A 27,362-nucleotide genomic window follows, 5' to 3' on the forward strand; every position below is an offset into this window, starting at 1 on the left:
CTTATTTTTAAACAACTTTATTAAGGTACAATATACAGAAAAGCCCACCTATTCTAGAGCGTGGCTCGTGCTGCAGTACTGCTCATCGTAGGCAGGGGTGTGCAGGTGCATGCTGACGCAGCGGGAAGGAGTCACTGGCTCCCAGGGTGCCTGCGTGTGACGGAATGGGGGCGTGGTTTTGCCGAGCAGCCCTGCCAGATCCACTGCTGTGAGCCACGGAGAGCTTCCATGTGCTCTCAGCCTCACCAGTGCTCCATCTTGTCTGTGTTTTCCATGATGGCCTTCCTGGTGGGTGTGTAGTGGTATCTTCTGGAGGTTCTCATTTGCATTTCCTTCCCAAGTAAGGAGCACTAGGGAGCATTGTTTCTGTCCATGTTTGCCATTTGGACATCTTTTCTTGTGATGTGCCCATTCAAGTCATTTGGTTTTATATCTGAACTTCTATTTTATCCGTGTGTTTAGGAAGTCCCAACGGAGTACAAGTAGAACTTGAGGATTGGTGTTGGAGAAGCATCTGGAAAAATCCATCACATCCCAGATAACCTTCCTAGTAGGTCAGGCCGGCTTCTCAGCCTCCCCCCAGCCTGCTCCTGCTGCAGCCAGGAGCTCTTGGGAATCGCACTTCTTATGTCCACCTCATACTTACCACTGAGATTTGGTTTCACATATTAGAGCCTTGATTTCCTCATCTGAAGGATGCAGTCAGAAACCCCCTCAGATTCTTTGCATAGATTTGACAAGGTAATGGTTATAAAGAGCAGGTAAGGTGTAAGCCATATGGCCATGTGAGTCTGTTGTCATGGTGTAGGTGGAAGTACTTCTGTCCTATCGTTTCTCACCCATGTCCTGAGCTGACCAACCCTCACTTCAAGATGAGATTTCAAATTACTGTGTCACCTTCTCTTCTATTTCCATGAGTTCTCGTGAGGCCTTGGAGCCTGAGCCGTGCAGCCTCTCAGGCTTGTCTGTGCCTTGCAGCCCTCATAGGAAAGGCTGAGGGAAGGACACAGACCTACTTGTAGCTCTAAAAAATGAACAACTTTATTGTACTATGAATTCTGTTATTTCAACTGTCCCTCATTTTAGCCATATCAAGCTTGGCTTCTGTTGTTTTAGTCTTCCTGGACATCTTTTTACTTTATCCACACTACATAGCCCAGAGAAACTTACCAGCGTGAATGAGAACCTTGGCTGTCTGCTCTTCAGACTTTCAGAGGGTGATCTCTCCTGCCTGTGTTTGCCAGCCCTAACACAGCATTTCCTAAAGGCCCTTGTGTCCATACGACTCAGGCTAGGCACACTCATCCAGTGTGGGTTCCTTGGTAAAGCTAGTCCCCTCCTTCCATGTCCTCCCACAGAACTTCTTTTTGTAAGCCATTTGTGGACGGCCCCAAAAGACACACCCTCCCCACATAAAGATTCTCCCCTGTCTTCCTTATGGCATGTGTGGAGGGCCTCTTTCTATTGTCTCACACCAGTGTATGCCTGGGAGGCCATCACTGATATCATGGTAACTCTCAGATGACGTATTGTGAACATGGTCATGAAGAGTGAGTGGGTTGAGGTCAGGGTCCTGCCACAGATTGACATACTGGATGATTTGGGTAGCAAATAACACGGTTCATGGATTGTTTCTGTCTTTTTCCCATGTGGTTCAAATAGTGACCCAAGGGAAAACTGAAAAAAAAATCAACTCTTATGGTCACTTTTCTTTGAACAGGGGAAGTTTAATGTAAAAAACATTAGCTGTAACAGGTGGTTGGAGTAATGGGAATTCGCTGCTGAGAGATAAAGAGAACACAGGAAGGGCACTAGAAGAGCAGATATAGGAAGCAGCCGCTCTCTTCAGTTCTGAGGCAGAGCACCCAAGGAAGGAACAAATATGGATAAAGGTACCCCCCTGCTCCCAGGATGAAGTTCCTAGACTTTGTTAGAGAGGATGAAACCAAGGCCCATTGGATAATGAAGAAGTTTGTGGAGGTGCTGCACTGGTGGAACCCTCTGGAAAGTCACACTAAGGGGTGTTAGGGAAAGCTGCCCAAGGGGAGAGAAACAGCATCTGAAACCAGGCTGGGAATTTTCCCAAGGCTTTGATGTGCTTGGAAGCTGCCCACTGGGATGAATGTTGCCCAGAGGGATACGGCATGCGTCACAGGCCACCACAGGAGTCTGCTGAGAGAAATTAAATACCAGAACCAGAGACAAAAGTCTGTTCTTTATCTAGTGTCTCTCTAGTACCTTGTACCGACAAAGCTTAGCATCATACCTACTTGACTGGAGATCTTTAATTCCTCACATGGCTTCAAGTCACTATCTAGCATCCTTTCATTTGAACCCTGAAAGACTCTCTTTAGTGTTTCTTGTAGAGCATGTCTGATAGTAAAAACAAAACATAAAAACTTCCTCAATTTACCTGGAAATGTCCGAATTTCTCCCTCATTTTTTGAATGACAGTTTTGCTAGATATAGAATTCTTAGTTGATAGATTTTTTTTTTTTTGAGAACTTTGAATCTATCGACCTACTATCTTCTGGCCTCCAAAGTTTCTGATGAGAAATAGGCTCATAATTTATTAAGATTCTCTTACATGTGTTATATTGCCTCTCTTGCTGCTTTCAAGATTCTCTGTTTTTTGACAGCTTAATTGAAAAGTGTCTCAGTGAATTTATCCTGCTGGGACTTTGTTGAGCTTCGTGGATTTGTAGATTCATGTCTTTCTTCAAATCTGGGAAGTTTTCAGCCATTATTTCTTCGAATAATCTCTGTTCCTCTCTTTTCGCCTTCTGAAACTCCCATAATGCATATGTTGGTCCTCTTAGTAGTTTACTGCAGGTCCCCTCTCTTCACTTTTCTTCATTCTTTTTCTTTTCACCCCCCCCGACTTAATAATTTCTATTGCCCTATATTCAAATGTGCTGACTCTTTCTTTTGCCTACTTAATCTGCTTCTCAACCCACTTGGTAAATTTTTCATTTCAGTTAAATTGTATTTTTCAGTCCTGGAATTTATTTTTCCTTTCTGTAATTTCTATTTCTATTGATATTCTCATTTTTCTCATACATCATTTAATTGTCTTTACTTATGTCATCCATTAGTACTTTGAGCATTTTTAAGACAGTCGTTTTAAGTCTTTGCCTAATAAGCCCAACATCTGAATTTCCTCAGGCACCATTTCTGCTTATGTATTTTGTTTCTTGGAGTGGGCCATACTTTTCTTTTGTGTATTTTGTGATTTTTTGTTGAAAACTAGACATTCAAATCTTATAATGTAACTCTGATAATCAGCTTCTCCCCTTCCCAGGATTTGCTGTTTCTTTGTTGTTGAAAGGTTTCTCTGTGCTGGGGATCAACCTGAAGTGAAAGTACAAGGTGTTTGCAAGTCTTTTCTAGCCTCCATCTTTTCCGGGGCATACCTGGTGGCTTTCTAAATTTTCTGATATGTGCAGGTGCTTTTGAATGACTTAATCCTTGCGTTCTGGCTCCCAAAAGGGGAAAAAGAATTTAAAAATGTATTGGTCATTGAAATTCTCTGGAAGTCCCTTCCGCTCATAGGAGTTGCAACAATGGTGGCCACACCTTCTGTTCCTGAACCTCAGAAATCAAAAGCAGCACTGAACAATCAGAACACGAAACTCCAGTGTTTGGAGAATAAGGTTCTTATTGTCCACCCTGGCTCTAGCCAGCCACACCAGGCTCAGCGGCCTGTCATGGGGCTGGAGTATGGGGGATAGATAGCCACTACCACAATAAAGGCTAAAATGTATCTAAATTAACCACAGCTTGCTTACCAGCCAAGCTTTTTCCGGGAGGCTGCATGCTTCCAAATAGACTCCAGAATTTCAAAATAGTTACTTCAGACAGTTTTTTGCCAATACAGTTGTTGTCTCAGTGGAGAGATGGATTCCTGGTACTTCCTCCTCCCCCATCTTCCCTAACTTTTCTCTCTCTCTCAATCTTTTTAAGGTGAATTCTGATAATTCACCTCAGTCTACTGTTCGTCAAAGACTAGCCATGCAAGGTTCTCTGTGTGAGGCTGCAGAAAAATAGGAGGAAGACAGTAATCTAGCTCACCATTTCACAAGATTGCTGATAAGCAGTATAACAGAGACCGAAACAGGGTCAAGAGAGGCTCCAGGGAGGAAATAAAAAGAGGCTGCAGGGGTGGAGGTGGCCTCAAGGATGGATGGAGAGTTGGAGGCGGGGGAGGTGGGGAAGATGGGGCAGTGGGCTAGGTGAGGGGCTAAAAGGGGACTTGCCCGTGGGAGAATGTTGGACAGGGAGAAGAAACAGGGTAAACAGAGTTCAGGAGGAAAGCACGCTGAGGCACATGAGACATGGGTGACCCCCCCTCCAGGCCCACTTCCTGCTAGATCCAGAAATTGTCTTCTCAGGTCTGATCTCTCCGCATAAAGGTAGTTGGTTTATGAGGGTCAGTCAGATGGAAATCTGGACAAATCAGTTGTTAGAGATGCGTACAATGGAAGCTAAAATATAACTTAGTGACAACTCAGGAAGTTCATTACATGAGGTACACAAATCTCTGTTCACACCCTAACTGGAAAACGTAGCTTTCTTCGTTTTTCTAGAAACCAGTTTTTATTTGCATTTGTATTTTTGACGTTTTAATTTGTGTTTTGGAACTCCATTCTAGTTCGGGTTAGATTCCTAATCACTTCAGGAGTTTTTGCCCCGTATTCCCTGAGTCTACAACTAAATTCAGTGAGGCTGCATCTGATCTTGGGTGTAGCAGTTGTCTAAGGGCTGCCATAACAAACTATACTAACTGGGTGGCATAAACAACACAAATTTATTCTCTTTTAGTTCTGGAGACCAGAAGTCCAAGATCAAGGTCTTGGAAGGGTTGGTTCGTTCGGAAGGCTGTGAAAGAGAATCTGTTCCATGCCTCTCTCCTGACTTCTAGTGGCTTCCTGGTGATCTTTGGCATTGCTTAAAATGTAGAAACATCACCCGGATTTCTGTCTTCATCTTTGCATGGTGTTCTCCCTCTGTTTCCATCTCCAGATTTCCCTTTTCTCTAACAGTACTAGTCATGTTGGATTAGGAGCTCACCCTGTTCTAGTATGATCTCATCTTAATTAACTACATCTGCAGTGGTCCTCTTTTTAACTAAGGCCACATTCTGAGGCACTGGGGTTAGGACTTTAGCATATGATTTTACGATGGACACAGTTCAACCCATAACTTCTCACCATACAGCATCTGCTGCCTCACCCATATCCCTTCTGTGGTCCCAGCCATGGGAACATGCCTGTTGCAGAGCTGTCCCTTCTGCTGGTCCACATGGCTTTTCCCCTCTTTCTTCCACGCTGTGCTTTGTGGCACAGGAATCCATTCATCTGTCCACACTTGACACTCAGGCCCAGGGCTCTTGGGGAGATGGTCTGAGACTCTGTCTCCCTAAACATGCCATGCAGTCATTTCTCTGAGATCCAGCTGCCTCCCTGGTGTTCTGGGAAGGAAAAAGAACAAAAGGTCTCTCTGTTTTCAGATCCCATAAACCTTAGAGAGGTTTTGCTGCTTCCTAACTTGGAGATCAGAACTCAGGGCCCCTCTCCGGAGCCACCAACGTGCATAAGCTCTCAAGGCTGCTGCCGTGCCCAAGTTAGGGAGAGGTTGTCTGGGAGTGGAGCCTTTCTTCCTGCTCCAGACATTTTCTCCAACACATTTAGTAGACCAGGAACCGGGAAATGGTGACCCATGGACCAAATCTGGTACCCCACCTGATTTTGTAAATAAAGTTTTATTGGCACACAGCCATGCCCTTTTGGTTATGCATTGTCTTTGTACTACACTGGCAGAGTTGAGTAATTGGGACAGAGACTGCATGGCCCACAAAGCCAGAAATATTCACTGTCTGGCCCTTTGCAGAAAAAGTCTTTAGACCCCATGATGACACAAAAGCCTAAGGACTTCTGCTGTGATCTCTCTCCCCTGAAGCAGTGATCATAGGGTGGCCTCATTGTCTAACTACAAGGAACAGCAAAGGAAGGAAAAGAAATACTCAGTATGAAATGGTTATTGTGTCAAAATATTGTCCTGCCAATAGGTACGCTCAATTTGTGAAAAGCCATTGGGCAAAACAGTTGTGATTTGCGTTCTTTTCTCTTGGGTGCTGAATTTCAATAACATCTCGGGGAGAAAACAATCATACTTCATCATGGTGATTTTGGCATCAGGGAAATGAAGGAAAACACTGAGGTTGCTCAGGTCAGGTCCTGTGAGGACATCCCAGGGCTTCATGGAACAGCTGGGCAGACTGACATTTCAGCCAGCCACCAGTGCCCTGCCGCTCCTCCCCAGGGCCCCTCACACACATGGGCTTGGCCAGAGAACACAGCTGGGTCTCCAGAGCTGCTTAGAAGCCCTGTCTAAGCACAGAGCCTCTGGGACCCAGGACACGTCTTTGACCTCTCATGGTCTCACACTTGCCCAAGTACCCAAGTAAAGGTTGCAGAGCTGGGATCTGGCAGGTCTCTACCCAAAGCCATTGAACAAATGAATGAATCATTCTGATTCTTTGCATTACAAAGTTAAATGAGAGCTATTTACTCATCCTGAAACTTAGTGACTTCCAGAGTGGACCTAGGAGCCATGTAAGGGTCTTTGTTTTATAGAAGACCAAACCAAACCAAACCAAAGAACCCACACACACTAAAAATTCCCCTTGGGCTTTTCAATGTTGCAAACGGCCAAGTTTTAAGTTCAGATGAAAGACACAATTTGCGGATCTTGCTGAACTGATACCGTGTTCTATTTCCAGATGACCCTGATTTACAGTTCTTGGATGCATTTTTTGATAGCTCACTTAAACATGCCGTCAGCATGGGACTGGGATTGCTGAGACATAGTATGGAAGAGCGGAGGGAGGTGGCTTTGGAAACTTTGCCCGGCCCCTCCCCATCCTGGCAAGAGAGGCAAACACCAAGCCCCCCTGCACTTTCCACAACACTGTTTGGTTAACACAGATCTGTCTCTTCCTCCTAGCCCTGGGCCCGGAGGCACGCACTGCCTGGGAGCCAGTGTGGAGCATGCTGTCTGCGAGAACCTGCCCTGCCCCAAGGGCCTGCCCAGCTTCCGGGACCAGCAGTGCCAGACACACGACCGGCTGAGCAGCAAGAAGAAGGGCCTGCTGACAGCAGTGGTGGTTGATGGTAAAGGCATATGGCACGTCCTTTCACAGTGGCCCCCCCTTCTCCTCCAAGAATGTAAACACCTCCTAGGAAACCCCACCGGGCTCCCCCTTCCCAGCCATCCATCCAATGGGATGCTGCAGTCCTGCTGTGCCAGTCAGCAGTGGACTGGCTTCTCGAGCAGTGGGGTTGAACTTGGATGACCCAGCTCTGGGAGATTTCTTAAAAGCAGCTGTGAGGCGGGCAGCAGACCAGAATCGTCCTGCACCCCCATTTACAACAAGGCAGGGGTGCTGGCAGCCTGCCACCTAGTGCCATGTGCTGGGGGGCCCAGGGCCAACTTTGAGGAGAGAGAGGCTCTGCAGGCGCAAGACGGTGGGTTTCTGTTCTGCTCTCTCTCTTTCTGACGTTGATGCTTTCTTGCATTTCTTTTCTTGGTTCATTTTGGGTTGGCTTTCACTCCTTGACTAGAGTGTTTGCAAAAAGAAGTTTTGAGGACAGTTTACAACTCAGACATGATGTTAGGCACAGGTTACGTTTTCCTTCCAAGACCTATCTCCCAAATCAGGGGACTCTGCCCTGTGGACGATTGCAAGCATTTCCGGGGGACTGATCAAATTCTAGGTGGTATATCATGACTGTAGGGTTTGTAATGTTTGTTTATCATTGATAAGGACCGCCTACCTCCCTCCCCCGCCATGGCCTAGTTCACAGTCTTTTACACTTAAAATTCTGCTCATCTTCAGGAGATAAGACTGTGGTAATGATGACGATACAGTCCTATTTGTTGAGCACACCACAGGCCAGGCCCAGGTTAGCTCTGCATACGTCATCTCAATTAATATGCAGAACAAGCCATGCAAAGATGAGAGGTTACAGGTTACATGACACATGGACGTTCCTGCAGCTGATAAGAAGCAGGGAGGGACCCCAGTTCCGGAGGAGCTGACTCAGAAAATAACCAGCTATCATCTGGCTTCCAATTCTCCAGTAAGACAGAGAGAGCATGACTTCATAAGTGTCGAGTGAAGAGGCTTTAGTAAGAACTGCAGTGACTGAGCCTGATTTTTACCAGCTTCTGAAGTCTTTTGCAGGAGAATGAGGGTCCTGTGCCAGGTCTTAAGTTTCTTCCTTATGGCTTGAAGAACCTCTGAAATCCACCCTCTGCAGTCTGCTGTGACAAGCTCACGTGTGCGTAGCCGGGCAGTGTAGCCCAGGCATCACAGGGAACGATGGCCCTGGAGCCGCAGCTCTGAACCCGGCAACCGGACCCATCAGCTCCAAACCGAGTTGTAAAGTAACGTGCGATGTTCTCAGTCGTGGCAGATACTACCAGCCCACTCAGCTGTGGGCTCATTTAAAAGCCTCGGGAGCTCCCCAGAGTTTTTTCCTTTTTAAAAAAGAACACCCCCTTTTGGAGCTGTGTGATGGGAGGTGCACCGTCGCCTAACCGAGGCTTCAGGACAAGCACAGTCTACATACCCTTTTCTGCAGACGAGGGAGAGAGGAGACCCGCCCTCCCAAAAGGAGCGTGTGCAGCTGGAGGCAAGGGCTCACGCAGGACCCTCGCTGCTCTCTGCCTGGCCACGCCTCTGATGCAGGAAGACCCAGGAGGCTTCCATCTGTCTTGAGCACATTCGGACCCCTAATCGCGAGAAAGCGAGCCCAGGCAGAGGCTGCCCTGTTTCCAGCACCGTGGTGGGTTCTGAGGAGGAGCAGCCTTGTTTCCAAGCCATCAGCCATCCCAGCGTACTGGATGGAGACACGTTAGGTCCTGGGTCATGTCCTGTCCTGCATGTTGGGAGCAAGAAGAGGTCAGATCCAAGAGGGACTCACCCCATTCCCGTTTCCACTCAGCTGTGCGCACAGCATTGTTATTCTTTCCTCGGTCTGCTTCAGCTTTGCGTGCTGCTCCTTTATTCAGTGCAGAAATCCCACTTAAATGTCTGGTTTTCCACAGATTTCTCCAAGTCCAGATTAAACTTCTATTTTACTTGTAACCACTTTTGGATCGCTGAGCTCCTCAGGTCCCTTATCATCTCAGGGGCTGAAACGGATGTCTGCCCCGGATCCCCCACCCAGGAAGCTTCGCAGGCCAGCACCAGGTTCAGAATGTGTTGTGAGCCACTTGCTTTTCATTCCTCTCTACCAAAGCAATAAACAACTACCGCCAGAGTGCGGCCGCCTTTGATCTGAAAAGTGCCACCCTGTCTGATGAGGACAGCTAATGGGCAGTGAGCATTTTGTCTTTGAGGGAGAGACCCCAAGTTCAGGCCTTTGCAAAGCTAGCTTGACACATCCCCCTCTGGGGTGGAATTGTCATGACTTCTTGTGGACTTGGTTTCATTTCCCTCTCAAATATAAACAGAAGCCAGCATTTTTAAAAGGAGCATTTCACAAGGATGAAAACAAAATAACAAATGACCAATTCAGAGGGCGGGGGAAGAATACAGATTATAAGTTTGTTCCTCTCAAAAATCAGCGTATAAAAGGTACAATTCTAGCTCAGCCGTGATGGGAACGATTCCTGTGGTTGGGCTCTGGGCTCTCTCGAAGCCCATTATGACTGCCCTATTCATAGCATTGCTATCACTGTGGAATTCTTTGGCGAGTGACGCACGGTTCAAGAAAGGGGAAGCTATATTTTTTCTTTTTTCTCTTATTGAAAAAAAAAAAAGAATTCTTGCAGAGGTAGATTTTCCAAGGGAGGGCTCAGGACCACAAATCCATACCCACCTCCAAAAGAAGACAAAGGCTCTCCTTAGAAAATAGTTCTAAGCGGGAAGGCCTTTAGACAGAAACCCATGGAGGTGGCCTGTTGCCAAACCCACCCCATTTCTGCTTTCCCCGTGGAATCTCATTTAAGTGGAAACCTTCAGGAGTTCAGTCCTTCCTGCCCAAGCCAGCAGGCCACATGCCCACTGAAGTGTCGGAGGGCTTGGCTAAAGCCGTGTCTGGACATGGAGGTGCATTCCCAGCTCCTCCTGGGCATGGCAGAACCCGCTCTGGGTCTGAGCCTTCCAAGGTTTGGAGGGTACGATGGTTAGGGACTCCCTGACTCCAGTTCAGCCAAGCTGACTGGAGTTGCCTAATGAAAAAGAGAAGTCGTTGCAAAGATGCAGGGTGTCTCAGATCCCAAGGGCTGGGCCTAAGGACAGGGCTTCTGAAAAATTCAGGACCCTCTCTCCATGACCACCACTGTTTGTGTTTATAAGTCATTTCTTCCTGTTTCCAACTGAAAACTGGCTTTCTCGTGACTGGTCCACATGTAGGCTGATGGTTAGCCCACAACACCTTCATCCTTTCTCTGAATCCTCTGGGGCCAGATGTGGCCAAAGCATTTTTGGTGTTAGACAGGTAACAACAGTGCATCAACCATATATTACTTAATACTCCCAGTGGGGTCCAGGGAAGCACCCCACAGTCCAGAGAAGCACACGGATGTCTCTACCAAGTAACCCATGAATGGTCTCTAACCGGGATACTGAACACTACCAACAGCCTCATGTCAGTCAAGGCTGGTTTTGCCGCCAAATGTGTTTGCCACAAATATAAGAAAATGCCTGCAGTTTTCAGAGCTTTTTGGACTCCTGAATTGTGGAGAAGGGAGCACAGACTTCTTTTGGATTCATCAACCATGAGTGGACACAGCTGCTCTAAATCTGAATTTTAGTCCTGATTTTTCAAGAGAGAGAGAGACTCTGGATTGGTGCACCTGCGATCAGGTGGCCACTCTTAGTCCAATCAGTTGAGGCCTCATGAAGCGTAGCTGTGAGGTTGTGATGGAGAGAAAGACTCTGATTGGTACAGCTATGGTCAAGTGCTTCTGCCGGTCCAATCAACTAAGGCCCGGCTCTGGAGTCATGGTGGGCAACTTTGGGGACGGGACTGAGCAGCCTCCTCTGTATCCCCCACAGATAGCCAGACAGACCTGGAGTGAGCATTTGTGATGGGCTCAAAATTCAGTGCTGTCTCTTAGTAAGACCTTGTAACCACTGGCAGAGAGAGAACAGCAAGAGTGCTAAGAGCCACAAGTGTCCTCTTCACCATGGAGGACCAGGGGAAATCCTCCAAGCCTCCACTAAGCAGATAAGATAATGTGGCTCTCAAGCCCCTGAGCTCATCTCCCCTGCCCTGTCTGTGGTTTCCCCATCCAAGCATAAGTCCTGGCAACAAGTCAGCCACTGAGAGACCAAGAACCACACCAGACAGTCCAGCCTCAATTAGAATTTCATTTTGGCACCCATCAGTCATGTAAGAGGGATGCTCCAAGCTTCTTTCCTTGGAGTGCATGGTTATATAACTCTTAAGAAGATTTCACTTCCTTCTGTACTACTAAGAATGTAAGACACTATACCCAGAGGAGAATCATGGCACCTCATTAATCTGGGGATTAATTGCCCACCCAAGGTAGCTTAGAGAGGAATATTCAGAGAATTTTGAGGGGCTCCTCCTCAAGTTTTATAAAGGTTATCCCGAGTCCCTTTGGGAGATAGTGGTATACCTCCCTAGAGGTGTGGGGGGCCCTAAATTCTGAGCACAGACCTCAGAAAAGGAGATGAATGAATGGAGTTTCAGCTGAGCAAAGGAAGGAAGTGTTACCCCTGGACTCTGTTCTGGAGTCTGGGTGCTCCCAGGCTGCCCAAGCCAAGGAGGACAGTGTCTGCAGGTGGGAGAGTCCAGTGCGGGTGGAGTTGAGGGTACCTGCTTGCCTGGGGTCATGGCCAAAATCCTTCCATCTGAGAATCTCCACTTTCCTGATGTTTATAACAGAGCCCAGATAAACAATCTTCATCCCCTCCAAGTCTGGTCTTTCTAACTTGCCACAAAATACCCTCTACTTTTCTACCCAAATCCTATTTCAATTTCTGCTCAAATCAGAGTATACACTCAGAAGCCAGAAACATTCATGAAGCTGGTGGTTTGCTTTCAGCAACACCATTTTTCCTCTTGGTATTTTGGGCCACCAGAGTTCTCTGTTCAAAAAGAAAACAGTGGTGGTAGAAAAAAAACCAGTCTGGGACAAAGAGGCCGGGGTCTGGCCCTGCCAGTTAAGGGACTCTGGGTAGCCATGCACCTTCTCTGAGCCTCACATGCTCATCTATAAGATGGAACAATGACCACACCAACCTGAAATGCATAGATACTACTTAGCATGCTGCCTTTTATACGGTAGATAATTAATGTTATTTATGATTTTATCAACATCACCATCATCACCATTATTGCTGCTATTGAACAGATCATTTCAAAGCTCAGTTATTCCAGCACTTCAGTTTAAAGGTAATTAAAATCCATAGTTTTCAAATTGCTTGGACCAGGGGACCCTTCCTTCCTTAACAGTGCAACATTAGAGGAAGTCCAGTGTGTGAAGAAGATACACTCAGACTGGGAGCTATGGTGCTTCATTCTCTCAGTGGTTCCTCAAGGTGCTCACAGGAAACCTCAGGGTCCCAAAGAGCACCTCAAAAATTTTGTCAAATGAACCTCCCCGAACCTGATCTCAGTTTATACTTCAGTTTCCCATACTTCTTTCACTGGCTGCTTCCCTGGGTCTTTCTGTCTAAATGGAGGGACAGCTGCCTCTAGCCTGCTACCTGAGGACTTAGCCATCTCTTGGTCATTCCTTCAACTGTATGCCCTGTTCTCTAACAGCTCAGGGTCATCTTATGGGACTTTTCACAGTCTGCCTCATCTGGGATTTGCTCTGTACTTTCCCATGAGACTACCAGGGCCTTGAAAAGCATACAGTACTCATCTTTCTTTCCCAGCAGTGCCCAAAGAGTGCCTTGTGTGATGGAGGGACTCAGTTCCTGCTTTTGAATGAATAAACATTAAGCATCATTACTTTACTTACCTGGGAAGTTGTTCTTCACAGCAGTTTTCCCCCTACCTCCACAACTAACTAGAACAAACAAGTTGAACGTTTCTACTGAATCTTTGTACCTTCTTTCTGGTGTTTTAAGGCAAGACTTCCCACTGGGCATGTTGGTCAGCAGAGCTCTGTGGGAGAGGAGCTATGGAAAGCTGCTGAACATGTTGGTGGTTTTGTGACTGTCATTCAATCATGAAAGCCCCAGAGCCTGGGTGAGACAACCCATCTGCTCTGACAAGAACCCTCCAGCTGGAATGCCAAGATCTTCTGAAGCCAAGTCAACTCCAGAAGCCTTTCTCTACCCCTGGCTTTGCTCATTTGAGACCACTGGAAGGACCAAGTACGGAAAATGACCCAATGGTAGAAACAAAGGGCCTGACAGAGGCAGCACAAAAATGTTGGTGTTTCTCTCTCTGGAGGTTTCTTTGCAAAACAACCACATTAACGTCATTAGAATTAGGGGACCCGGAGAGAGAAAAGGGTGAATTCCTCTTTCACGGTCATAGAGAGAACAAAATCCATTCATTTGTTTAAAAATAAGCTTGAAGTTTTTCTCCTAAGATCAAGAACAAGGCAAGGATTTCTTCTTTCACTGTTCCTTGTCAACATCATACTGGAAGTCCTAACTAATGAAATAAGACAAGAAAAGGAAATTGAAAATATACAGATTGGGAAAGAAGAAATAAAACTACCTTTGTTTGATGATGACATGATCCTCTATGTAGAAAATCCAAAAGAATCAACAAAAAACAACAACAAAAGCAAAACAGGAAAAAAAAAACCCAAAACCTCCTGAAACTAGTAACTAAGCAGTTATAGCAAGGTTGCAAGATATACAGTAAATGTACAAAAATCAGTCACTTTCCTATATACCAGCAATGAGCAAATGGAGTTTGAAATTAAAAACACAGTACCATTTACATGAGCACCCCCAGAATGAAATAGTTATGTATAAATCTAACACTGTATGTACAAGATTTATATGAGAGAAACTCTGATGAATGAATTAAAAGAATTAAATGGGGAGATATTCCATGTTCATGGATAGGAAGAATCAATATTGTCAAGATGTCAGTTCCCCCTGACTTGATCTATAGATTCAGTTCAATCCCAGTGAAATCCCAGCAGGTTATTTTGGGGATATCAACAAACTGATTCTAAAGTTTATATGGAAAGAGTAAAATATTTACCAAGTCCTTCTGTGAGCCAGGTCCTTGGCCTGGCCTGGGGACAAGAGATAAAAATCTCAGTTCCTTGTCTTCTAAGGTCTCCCAGTATAGTCAATTCTTCAATCTAAAGATAATTAAAATCCATCCCTTTCAAATCTTTTAGCAATGGAACCCAGCTTATAAGAAATATCCTCTTGTATATGGAAGTTGCTCAAACAATTATAAGACAATAGGATAATGGCTAAGGGCTCTGATGGAGGTGTATGCAAAGTGCAGCTGGAGATTCCATGTCAGAGATGGCATGAGAGGAGAGAGTTCTGGAGTAGAAGCTTCTGGGGTGATAGGAAACTTCCAGAAAGCTTTGTGCAGAGAGGGATTGCCAGGCAAAGGAACAGCCGAGGCAAAGGCATGAGAGCTTGTCATGTTCTAGGAGCTCACTTGGTTCCAAGAGCAGCAGAAACCAGGGTTTTCATCCTGCCTGTTGACATGGCTCTTACAAGTTGTCCTAGAGGCCCCTTTGTTCCTGTACTTTACTCCAGCTCAGTTTCTTCCAGGACCTTCTTGCCACATATCACATTCCCTGCAGCTTTTATCCAGCAGTTGGTGGAGCACTGAGCATTTAGCAAAAGCCACTGCTATAGAGACATCCATAGGGCTACACCCCCTCCTATCCAGAGGCATTCTCATTCACCTTCTCCCCCTTTCTCACCCCCACAACAAGAGAAGATCCCAGGCTTTCCCTTGATACATAATTCAATTCATTTAGAAGTTATCACACCACAAAATGTTCAGCCTGGTATTTTTAATGCCTTAAGGAAAAGGAATACCATACCTTTGGAAAGGAGCAAGAGAATAAGGTGAATAAAAGCCCACAGAGCCCTCACTCATGTGCCTTTCTCCATATGCTATGTTGAGTGTTCCAGGGGGGCAGGTGCATGTCTCTGAGGAACATGTGCTGGGTTTCTGTGACCTTTATTCCATACTGACCTCTCATCCTCTGGGCCACCACCCACATGCACCTGCGCCCTGCTGGCTCCTCCCCCTCATGCATCTGCACCTTGCATGGCCCATTAACCCCTTCCTACATCAATGTCCACCTTCCCCTTTCCCTCCTCAGATAAACCATGTGAACTCTACTGCTCACCCCTCGGGAAGGAGTCCCCGCTGCTGGTGGCCGACAGGGTCCTGGATGGCACACCCTGCGGGCCCTATGAGACCGACCTCTGTGTGCACGGCAAGTGCCAGGTGACGTGTTTTCGTTGTGTCTTTGGAGGGGAGGCTCCCTCACCCCCAGAAGGTTTCCAGGGCGGGGAGGTGGCACAAAGGTCTTGGGAGGCTTGGAGGGGGGATGGATCTTCTCAAGAAGGCACCAGTGGTCATATCTCCTGCAACCTGGCACCCCTCCCTCCCTCAGCAGCGACGGAGCATGAAGCCCACCCCCAGGCCAACTGGGAGCTGAGGTGGCTGGGAGAATAGTGACAACATAATAATCTCAAAAATCTTAAAATAACTTGAGTCGTTCTGACGCAGGGCAGAACAGGTCGAATACTAAGGTCAAGCTAGAAGATGCATAGGAATATGTTATTGGACAAGCTATGCTGCATTTAGCTACCAAAGATAGAGCAGAACAAAGCTGACTCCTTCACAGGTAGAACCCAGGGAAGTCCCTATGCCTGGCTTGGGGAGACCACGCCACCCAGTGCAGTATAGTCCCCAAAGCCATCCTGGTGTTGGATGTCTGTGACTCATTAGAATGAATGACAAGTATCATTTAAGAAGACAACAGGAAGCTCCCAGCAAGGAGGGCGGGAGGGAGGATGGACGGAAGCTCATCTTCCACCTGTGTTCAGCCTGCCTGAGCTGGGGACACACCTGAAGCGCAGCCCTCCCGAGGCAACGCTCCCCAGCTCAGTGTAACAGGACTATTTCTCCATGAGAATGGGCATCCCCCTGATGTGGGATTGGGGTAGGGAGTCAGGAGGCTGTGTATTTCCAGTGCTCAGAGAACCACAACTCGGGTAATGCCCCCCTCTATTATGCCACATGTGCCATATTTCCTGATGACCCAGTTGGGGCTGCACCTGTCATGAGAGAGCCTTCCAGCACAGACACGTGCTGCCCTCGTGGCAGAGGCCAGGCTCCCTCAGCCATGTCCTCAGCAGGTGAGCCCAGCAGGAGCTGGGGAGAGGCAGCGGCTGCCAGAGCCCGAAGCAAGCAGATGGGTAGCAGGAGAGCTGTGCATTTGGCACAGAAAGGAAAACCAGGTGTTGCCTCCGATTTCTGCTTTACCTTGCCTGGCCTCCATAGACCTGCACCTACAACGTAAGAGTAAGGAAGGAATGCACTCATCGAGGGCTCCTGAGCGGCCTTCTCATCTTGCCAGTTGAAGAGAAGCTGCTACTAATGCTTTGGGGTGCCCACACCCCCCAAAGTCAACACCCCCATCTCTGATGCTCAGTTTCATGGAAATATTAAAAACATTTGAACAATTGTAAATTCCAGGGGTCACAGGGGAGAGAAACTGTCATTCCCCCAAACTGTACTGGAACCAGAAACCTGCCTCTAGGCATGGGACCCACTGACCCCATAAGGCAGCACCTCTTGCTTGTTCTCTCCGCTTCCCGACGCCTGGCCAAGGGCAAGACAGATGGAGTCAAGGGGAGAAAGGCAGGAAGACACAGACACAAACACAACTTCTAGGGTAGTTCCTGTGGCCATTTCAACCCTAGTGGATTTTTTTTTTCCCCTGCAAAGTCCAAACTAGTCCCAAACTGGGATTTTTCAGGAAAAAAGCTTGACATGATCCAGACTCCTTTGGCACTGCCTGGCTTTGTTATCAAATACAGATATGTGTGGGTGATAGGCACTGGGTGCCCAAGAGTCTTGGCAAGGCGTCCTCCAGGGGAAAGAGGCAGTGACGGTGGTGGAGCTGGGCCCTCAGGGCTGTGGTGTTGTCATGGAGAATGTGTGGGGCCTGGGGCGATGTGAACACAGGTCTAATGGTTGTCGCTGAAATCGCCAGCATTTCTCTGTAAACCTGCCAGCAAGTCAAGTGCAGGATTTTTTTTCTTTGCTAAATTCTGCACTTATACCGGCCATCCTACAGCACAACGATGAACATTTCCCTAGGAACGGTTTTCTGAGTAAAAGCACTTGCACCCCTTCGAGCAGCACCATTTGAGCCCCCTCTGGGCTCTTGCCAGCGTCTCTTGCAATGTTCTTGCCAACGTGCAGGCATTTCTAAGAATCCTGAAGTTTTCTGGCTGGGTGGTCGGTATTAAGTGGCCAGACATGATTTCAGCTCTAAGTGATCAGTGCCAGTGGGCCCCTTCTGTGACCTTGGTTCTACCCATGCTTTTCAATGAGGGAATCTTCCCTGTGCCATGACAGCAAAATACCCAGTTTTTCAGTCAGAACCGCACAGGTGAGATGCCATGCAAGGTCTCCGATAGCCTTCAGTCTATGGACATCTGAGCTAGAGCCTGCCCTGCACTTGAATGTGATGGCAGTAACGTGGGTACACTGGCCTTCCCACTCCCAGATGCCACTGCATCCCTGCCTGCCCCCCCAGTCTATCTCTCATGCCTCCACCCCCATCATGGTCATGGTCATTTACTGACCGCTGCACTGAGATTAGCACTAACCGAGCACCACCCCTCAACACGGGGGCAGAGAGTGGCCCCCTCATGATGTTTTGTGGCAGGTGGGCAAGTTCGTGCTCCTCGGAGCCTCACCCCATCCCTTGTCGGCTCTCAGCAGTCCCGTCTCCTCTGCATGGATGTGCCCCAGTGACCAGCTGCCTCCAGGCAGCCCACCGATCCCAGCAGAAGGACCACCATCCGGGTAGGTGGTGGCAGCATGTACGTGTAGGCCCGTCACGTGATTCAATCCTGGAGAGACCACTTGCTTCTTGACGGAAGTTAAAAATACCACCTGTGATTTTTCTAACCATTCTGATTCCTCAGAGAGAAGCCATAGAGGTTAAGTTTAGCCCATGAGAAGTCAATTCTCACAAGAATCCAACTTTGTAAAGTCACAGTTAATGAAGTTCTATGAAAAAGTTGAGCATACTTAGATAAGAGTAAGAAAAATTAGGGGGCCTGGGTGGCACAGTCAGTTGAGCATCTGACTCATGGTTTTAGCTCAGGTCATGATCTCAGGGTCGTGAGATCAAGTGTGGAGTCTACTTAAGACTCTTTCTCCCTCGCCTTTGCCCCTCCCCCCGCATGCTCGCTCATGCTCTCTCTCATAAATAAATAAAATCTTTAAAAAAATAGAGTATAAGAAATTAAATACAAGTAGAATATTGATGCCTAGTTACAGTAATTGCCAAAGTAGAATATTCTGGATTCCTGTGGTACTTGTGAATGATTAAGGCAAGGAAAATTGGTTAAAGAGAAGAATAGTAATAAAAAAAAAATCTCAGGAGTTTATTGAGCAGAGGATCTGTACTTACTCATCAATACTGTTACCTGATTATAATGAATAAAAGGTAGAAATCATCCACATTTTATGTAAGACAGCACTTTCAGAAATGTTGCCATGGTTCACTTACTAGCTTTTTCCCCTGTTCCCTTCAGCTACAAATTTTGCTATTTTGGGGTGGCAGAAGGAGTTCTGGGAAATTTTGAGAAGCATGGTGACTAGTCGGTAGGGAATGGAGGGGACGAGAGGCTCCCAAACAGCATTTTGAGCAGATTCCACTAAGCTCCAAATAGCAGGCTGATTCAAACCATAATATGAAACATGGAAATACCATTTTATTCTGTTTTTATGAGGACTGAGTTAAGTTTCATTTCAGTGAGTCACAAATTATTTAACATGCTGAAATGAAACTTAACAGCGCTCATAAAAGTGGGAGTGAGTTGGGGAAAGAAACACAAACATTGTCTATTTTTCAGCAAGTCTGTATAAATGAGGGGTTCCATCATTCGCAATTCCTACTGTTGGCCTGCAGAGGCAAAGAAATCAAGTTCATACGTTTCTAATGTGCGACTTTGCCTCAGAGCTGCTGATCTTCAGTGGGCAAGTCAAACTGACCGACAGATCTGAATATACCTGAGACCAGGTACGCTTGGCTTTTCTTTAAGGCCTCACCAGCTTGTGTACACTTGTAGGCATCATACTCCAATTAGGGTCCCACTTCCATGAGATCCTAACCTGCATACATATCCTGGGCTTGACGAACACTAGGAGACCTTCAGGCCCTATAAGTTTCCTCGGTGGAGGGATTATGTCTGCTTATCTTTGTTCCCCCAGCAGCTGGCTTGGAGGAGAGCTTTTGATTACATATTGAAAAGAGAAACCCAGTGAGTGGACGCGTAGGTGGATGGGTCACTGGCTCTTAGGATTTCAGTGATTCTGGAATCTGGAGCCCATCTCAGTGAACAGTTTTCATTATCCAGCATTTATTGTCCTCGCATTTTGTGTACAATGGCCCATTAGGCAAGTGAAATTACAGATGGAATTTAGGAGGATTTTAAGACTCTGGCCTCAGAGCTCCCCCTGAGTAAAGAAGGGTAACAAGCATGCAGGAAAATGTACCAGGTATTTCAATAATAGCCTCTGGTTGCTGCTTCTCCCCACCTCATGACCCTGTAGCTGACATCTCTGCAGTGTGTGACTGTTGGTGCTGAACTACTGATAGCAGTGTCTAAAACTCTGAAGTCATTCCCTGCACCCATTCTGTCTGATTAACTTCCCATAGCAACTTCCGGGTTAAGCCGCCAGGCGGAGCCTCACATGCGCTCTTCTCCCATGACAGGACTCCACTAAACTAATGGTAAAGGCAGGATCCACAAACCATGATGGGGAAGAGAAGCAGAGGCCACCCTTTGTTTTGTTTTTTTTTTAAAGATTTTATTTATTTATTCGACAGAGATAGAGACAGCCAGCGAGAGAGGGAACACAAGCAGGGGGAGTGGGAGAGGAAGAAGCAGGCTCATAGTGGAAGAGCCTGATGTGGGGCTTGATCCCATAATGCCAGGATCACGCCCTGAGCGGAAGGCAGACGCTTAACCACTGTGCCACCCAGGCGCCCCCAGAGGCCACCCTTTGACAAAAAAAAAGATACCACCTCTTTCTGTAGGGTGGAAGTGGATAGAGGTTCCATTGTAGGAACAAAGCAGCAGAGGCCAGAGCTAGAACAAGTGGAGAGTTGCAATGGAAAAGAAAGCAGAATGCTTGAGGGTGTCTAGGACTTGGGAATGGAGGGTGGGAGTGAGATGTTGGCTGAAACTGAAGAGAAGGCAAAGAGTCAGACAACATGGCTGACCACGGCTGGCTCTGCACTTGGAGCTTGACGGGCTGTTGGGTAATGATCTTCACGCCAAGTATCCGAGGGCTCCTTTCCAAAGTTGTGTGATAAACTATTCAAAGGCTTCTGGAGCAGGTGCGTGACCTCTGTACTTTGCACAGCGCTCACCCTCCTGGGTTGGGGAGCAGACTCCAGTTTCCTTCCCACCAGTCCCAAACGGAAGCTTACCGTGTGACACCTCCATCCCCAAATATAGAGCACCCTCAGTCTACCTTTTGGTGTCTCGTTCTCAAATATGAGTGGTCAGCCAGAGATCATCAGCTATTTGAAGAAAACCAACAACAGGAACAAGAAAGACCAAGAAAAACAGAGACACCGACCCTGGCACAAAACTGGGATAATCACAGAATTCTCCACAGCCAAATTATCAATCAACCACGGGGACAAAATAAAGTAATTTTGAGACACAGAAAAACTCAGAAATTTTAGTTTCCATTCATCCGTTCTGAAGAAATTATGTGTGGGTTAGCAAAACAAAGGTAAAGTCAAAAAGAAGAAGACAAGGACAGCAAGAGTTGGTGCATCTAACCCAGGAGCCCAGGAAATGCTGAGCCAGGTGCTGTCCTACTGGCCTAAAAGCCTTCAGTTAAAGTTAAAACAAGAGTCAGTGGCATCCCTCTAACAGAAGAGAATGAGGCGTAGTTAGAAGATAGCTGCGAAGCGCTTTTCCTTCTGGCCAAAAGACAAAGCAAAACAAAACAAAGACCATCCAACCCTGTATGAGAAAGTCCCAGTTCAAAATAGGAGAGAATGGGGAGGAGTTGCTGGCAGGTTCAGGGCGCAGAAGAGAGAGGCAGAGGACCCATTCTGAAAATCAAAGTCTCCTACTCCCAGTTTACCGGGGGCCAAGCTTGGTAAGAGGCCATCATTCTTACGCATTAATTAACACCTATGATGTGCTTAACACCGTGCTGGTCACTGTGTTTAGGCACAGGGGCCAAGAATACAAAGACTTGTAAGAAACCATTTCCCTGTGCTTACAGTCTGTCCCAAAAATGAAACTTACTCATGCAAGACCCTAACCACCAAAGGTGAAGACATGGTTGAGAGCCAGGGAGATTTGGTTTAGACATAGCAAAAAGTACATAGGGTGGAACTTGGTTTATTCATTCATCAGAGATTTATTGAGCACATTCTATGTGCTAGATATTCAGTGGTGAACAGGACTGAGGGGGTCCCTGTCCCCATGCAATGTATAAACAGGAAACACATAAACTCACAAACATGGTTGTTCCAAGGACTGGTCCGTGTGGAGAAGAAAATGGTGTCATAGATGAGAGAGATTATAGCTGAGGAAGGCTGCGAATGGCATGGCAGGTCTCTCCCAGGAGATCGCATTTGTGGAAGAACCAGACTCGTGAAGGCAGAACAGAATGCCCTGGGCAGAAGTTGGCTCCAAGGCTGGTGGGTTCCAGAAGCAGAGGAGGGCTAGGTGACAGGTGCTGGAGGGAGTGGCCGTGAGGGCAGAGGCATCAGGGCCCCAGGCCATGCAGGGCCTGGCAGGTCGTGACAGTAACCTAGATTTTATTCTGATAGGAGTGGAGGGATGAAGCAGAGGAATGAAGTCATCTTGGTTATGGAGGGTTGGGTGTGGCAGGGCGTGAGTGGAATCTGGAAAACCAGGTAGGAGGCTGTTAGGGCAAGTCATGTCACTGAGAGTCAGTGGGGCTTGCAACACGGGGCTGGGAGGAGATTGGGTTCAGTGTGCACTCGGAGGAGGAGGGAGGAGAGCTGAAGTGATGAGCAGGTGTGATGGTGTCATGGAGCATCTTGAATTCCTATGTGTGGAGGTTGACCACCAGGGGTCTTCTCATCTCCTTAGGTGAAGATTAATCTGGCAGCAGAGGGGAGGAAACAGGTACGATAGGTCATGTCCCGAATAACGAGGGTCTAAACTGGGCTGTGACCATGAGCTTGGAGAAAAGGTAGACACCAGAGGCTTTCAGGGGAAAATACCACCAGGTCAAAGAAGATGAGGATGGAGAAAAAAGGCCAGGGGGTGTGGTGACCAAGAGGTTGTCTGTCGCTGGTGATCTGTCAAACGGGCAGGATTCCGGGGGTAGAATCCAGATTTCAAGTCACTAAAGATGGATATTTCTCACTTCTGGGGAGAAATGGCCGCCCTGTCCCTGGCTCATTAGGACACAGTGCTGAGCACTAAAGCTTTTTTAGGCTTTCTGCATGTTTCACAGGGTCTATCTCTACCAAAAAGAACTTGTGCTTTTTCCACCTGTCCCCACCATCCTAAGCTTTTGACTGATTATGCCCAGGCAGTGTCCCCCCCGCCCCGGTGCCACATACCCTGATTTGTTGGCAGAAGAGGGCTCCCACCTGCACGTGCTGACCAAGAACTTAAAAACATGCTTTGAAAGCTCAGAAATAGGTAGCAGGAATGCCTAGAGTATGTAGAAAAGTAACTGCTAGGGATCGCTAGGAAAACATGGGGATATTCTAGAGTTTATTGTTTGCAATTTCCTTTGGTTTGGTCATCTTGCCCTCTTAGAACACCAGACCTCATAAATACAGTTGTTAAAATTCCTTTAACATTTGGAATTAATTTTTTTTTTTTAAATGGGGCGCCTGGGTGGCTCAGTTGGTTAAGCATTTAACTCTTGATTTCAGCTCAGGTCATGATCTCAGGGTCATGAGATCAAGCCTGGCATAGGGCTCCATGCCCAGCGTGGAGCCTGCTTAAGATTCTCTCTCTCCCTCTCCCCCTCCACTAGATCCCTAAAATAATATTAAGTGGAGTGGGCAGAGCACACAAAGCTGTCCCAGCCCCTGAGTGTCCTGAAAAATTAACTTAAAGGGTGAACCTGCATGCGTTCCTGTGTGTGCCTGATCTGGGAAGCTCCCTAGGGCAGACGGTGACCCGCTGCCTGGGGACGCTGCTTGATATTATGGGAGAGCCCACCTGTGGGTGAGCCCCTAAACACTGGCTCTCTGTGCATCTTTTACCAGGAGGGACAGGGGGAAGGATGTGGTCCTGCCTACTTTCTCCTTCCTTCTCTTCCTTTTTCAGAGAGGGCAGGGTTTTTGTGGAAGAAAAAGGGATAGAGGACAATTACCTATTTGGCCCCAATCTGATCAGACAGGTGGTAGCTGTCCCCCAAACCTCTAGAAGGAAGGTGCCCTGTGTGCAATCTCCATCTGTCCTGACAGCACTCACCTGTCACCAGGACCCCAAGCAGTGAGCCAGAGCAAAGGTAATTTTTTACCTCTGAGGGTGAGGTTACATACTCTTATTTTAAGAATGGGGAAACTGAGGCTCATATCCAAATCTGTAATTATCCTCAGGATATGCGTTGGTGACCACAACCTTGAGCATAACATTTAGGGAAGAGAAGCTGATGGCCTACCCACCTGGGTAATTTAGCTCTAATCCGGAAGGCAGTTAGTTACAATTTGAAGTCATGTCTGAGGATGCCTTTGTTCTAAGAGGTGAAGTTTTAGCAAAAGAAGCTGATTTTTAAAATGAAAACAAGATGCTGCTTAGGAAAAGAGAAGAAAATAACAGAGCAGTTTCCCCCTGTATCCAGCCTTTGACGATTTAACAGGTAAGATAATGTGAATCCTACAAGCAAGGCTGTCGAAGTCTCCAGATCTGAGTTTCTGTTTCCTTGGTGGAGAGGTGTAGAAGTGTAACCCGCCTGTGAGTAGGACTGAACAGCATCCAGGTGATCTGTGAGGCCCTCAGTTGAGGGCATTTGCGGTTTTGTAACTAGACATTCTGTTATGATGGAGCTTCCCATGGATCATTTACTTGCTCTGAGCACCACCATAAGGGGGCTCTGCTTCCTGAGAGTGGAGGGGAGCCAGCCTGTGTTGTCTTCATGGCTCTGCTGGGCTCCCACACATCCCTCTAGGATGCCTCGGCCCAGAAATGCTTTAGCTCAGGGGTGACAGAGGATGGAGGCAACAGGAGTTACTTCCCCAGTGGGAACTCACGTCTAGGGCCCTTCGGGGGCAGGGGAGGAAAGGAGGGTTACACACCTACTGCCCCCTCAGGACACAGAAGGCTTGGCATCTGACAGCAATGGCTGTCTCCTTGAGGGTCTCTATCTCTGAGCTCAAAACCTAGCACAGTGGTCTCCCAATGTGACTTGGGCCCCTAGTATCACCTGGGAACTCACCGGAAATGACAAATCCTTGGGCCCCATCCCAGCAATGGGTGACCTGCCCAGCCCTCTAGGTGATTCGGGCATGCTGGAGTTAGAGAACTGCCACCCCAGGTGATCTTGTGTCCCTGGGCCTGGGAGATCTTCTGTCCACCCTAGAAATTAACTACTGGTCAGACTGCGGGGAGTTGTTCCCTTTAGGCTATCCAGAGCACACAGAGCAAGACTTTGTCCAAAAGGGCATACCATCTTCATAGACTAATTTTAGCCCTCATGACCAACCAAAAAGTAAGCAGCTGGTCATGTTTCAGAAGGGATCCCTCAGTGTCTTAGATCCAGATCTAAGCCCACACTCTTCAGATGCTGTGTTTGGCCTCTTGAGAGGGAGAGATACTGATGAGGATGGGCCCTCCTGGGCTTGCCTGTAAACATCCTGGACTCTCAGAAAAGAGGCAAGTGCTAGCTCCATGCAGGACAAGTGTGCCCCGGCAGCCCCAGGGACATCAGGCCTTGCTGGGCTCCCAACTGACTTGGACTTCGTTCCCGGAAAAAAGGAAATCAACTCCAAACATTACATCTCCATAAACTTTGGATCCCATGAGGTCTGTCCTGGTCATGGCTTCGCTGCTGTGCAGACATGTCCATGTTCTTTATGCCATGCCTTAGGAGCCATGACGAGAATCTCATGAGGGGTAGAAAATTGTCCCCTGACCTGCCTCTGCTTGTGTGGGGCAACAGCATCAGCCAGGATCAGCCACGAAGGCACCTAGTGCTGGTCTGGATGTGCGGGGGCTTTGCAAGTACTCACTTAAGCCAAGACTTTTCCTCATTACTTATCTCTTTCCCACCAAGGTCCTTCTTTCAGGGGACTCTGGGGGAGAAGTGGTTTGCTTGTTCAGGAAAGTGTATGCTCTCATAAGGGCCTTTCCTCCTATTGAGTCCCTGTCCTGTTCCTTCCTGAAATACCTCCCATACCTGTCCTTTCTGCTTCCGGGTGAATTCCTGCTCTGGTACATTGCAAACACATGCTTTGCTACTTGTCCTGATCTCCTAGCCAGACTTCAGATGGCCTTTTGAAATTCTAGCCCAGACTCTCCCCTCACATTCCCTTTCCCCCCAGGTGGCATTTCTCCTGTTCTTTTAGCTTCTTTATTCTGAACGTTTCTACATTCTTGCAAACCCAGCATGCTTTCAGAAGGAGCCTCACCCTCTCCAGAAGTTCTCCCAGTGATCCCCTGTCCTTGGCTGAGGTTAATCAGGGGAGATACCCAGCTGGTCCAGGGTTGGGAGGCAAGAGGTGAGGGACTGCTCCTGGCCCTGCCAGACAGCTTACTGTGTGGCCTCAGATTCGTCAGGTGCCATCATTGGGGCTGGGAGGGAAGTTGTCTGGACAGAGTGGGATGTTAACTTAGAACATCTAGAAAGTGTTTAATCAGGAAATTCCAACTGAGGAACCAGACAGGGAGTGGGTGGCCAAGCCAGAGACCTACTATTGCTGAGTGGGAGTGTGGTTAAAAGAAAATGGGAAGCCCGTGTAGGAAGAGTCTAGGGCTGAAAACACCTGAGAGATGGGGAAGCCACACATGATCAGGTCAGGGTGACATGAAAGAGGTGAGGGGTTAGGGGGCCAGAAAAAGGCTGGAGCTCTGAACAAACGGGAGCAATATAGAGGACAGCACACACATGTGTTGCCCCACGGATTTGGTTCTAGCGCCTTTGCTGAGCATGCTGGTTGAGCAAAATTTTGGATCTTGGCTGCCTTGGATTCGTAGCCTGCATCATTTTATACCAAGTAACTTGACAACAATCAGCCAGCAGTCCAGATCACGAATTTCGGCAGCTCCTGTAATGTGCTCCAGGTTCCAGGTACCCTGCGGCAGCTGGTCTACCTCCGGGCTACCCTTGGGTGTCCTACCCCAGCAAAGTGTTGCAGTCTGTGCCAGTTACCGTCTAGGTGTCCATGTGTCACCTAAATCTCCCCATCTCCTTCGGGTCCACTTACCTGCATTCGTTCCTTGCCTGACCTCTGGCTGCTAAAGCCCCCCAGTCTGGCTCTTGACCTTCTTTCTACTTTGAACACATTTGAACTTTTCTTCTTTTTTTTTTTCCAAATGTTGCTCTTTTTCAGTTTTCTTTTTTTTAATAATAATTTTTTATTATGTTATGTTAGTCACCATACAGTACATCCTTAGTTTTTGATGTAAAGTTCCATGATTCATTATTTGCGTATAACACCCAGTGCTCCATGCAGTACGTGCCCTCCTTACTACCCATCACCGGTCTATCCCAATCCCCCACCCCCTCCTCTCTGAAGCCCTCAGTTTGTTTCCCAGAGTCCATAGTCTCTCATGGTCATTCCCCCTTCTGTTTACCCCCCCTTCATTCTTCCCTTCCTTCTCCTACTGATCTTCCTGCTATTTCTTATGTTCCATAAATGAGTGAAACCATATGATAATTGTCTTTCTCTGCTTGACTTATTTCACTTAGCATAATCTCCTCCAGTGCCGTCCATGTTGCTGCAAATGTTGGGTAATCGTTCTTTCTGATGGCTGAGTAATATTCCATTATATATATGGACCACATCTTCTTAATCCAGTCATCTGTTGAGGGTCATCTCGGCTCCTTCCACAATTTAGCTATTGTGGACAATGCTGCTATGAACATTGGGGTGCATATAGCCCTTCTCTTCACTATGTCTGTATCTTTGGGGTAAATACTCAGTAGTGCAATTGC

General features: G+C 47.4%; 1 protein-coding gene across 1 annotated transcript in view; it reads left to right on the forward strand.

Annotated features, from left to right (window-relative positions):
• The window catches only part of ADAMTS17 (ADAM metallopeptidase with thrombospondin type 1 motif 17), a 351,717-nt gene that overhangs the window by 217,119 nt on the left and 107,236 nt on the right, over positions 1-27,362 (forward strand). Inside the window, exons 15-16 of the mRNA XM_057303716.1 lie at positions 7,006-7,172; positions 15,313-15,440. Coding sequence (XP_057159699.1) covers positions 7,006-7,172; positions 15,313-15,440 — 295 coding nt within the window. The remainder of the gene's footprint in view (positions 1-7,005; positions 7,173-15,312; positions 15,441-27,362) is intronic.

Source organism: Ursus arctos, unplaced genomic scaffold (assembly GCF_023065955.2).
Source record: "Ursus arctos isolate Adak ecotype North America unplaced genomic scaffold, UrsArc2.0 scaffold_28, whole genome shotgun sequence".
Classification (NCBI taxonomy): Eukaryota; Metazoa; Chordata; class Mammalia; order Carnivora; family Ursidae; genus Ursus; species Ursus arctos.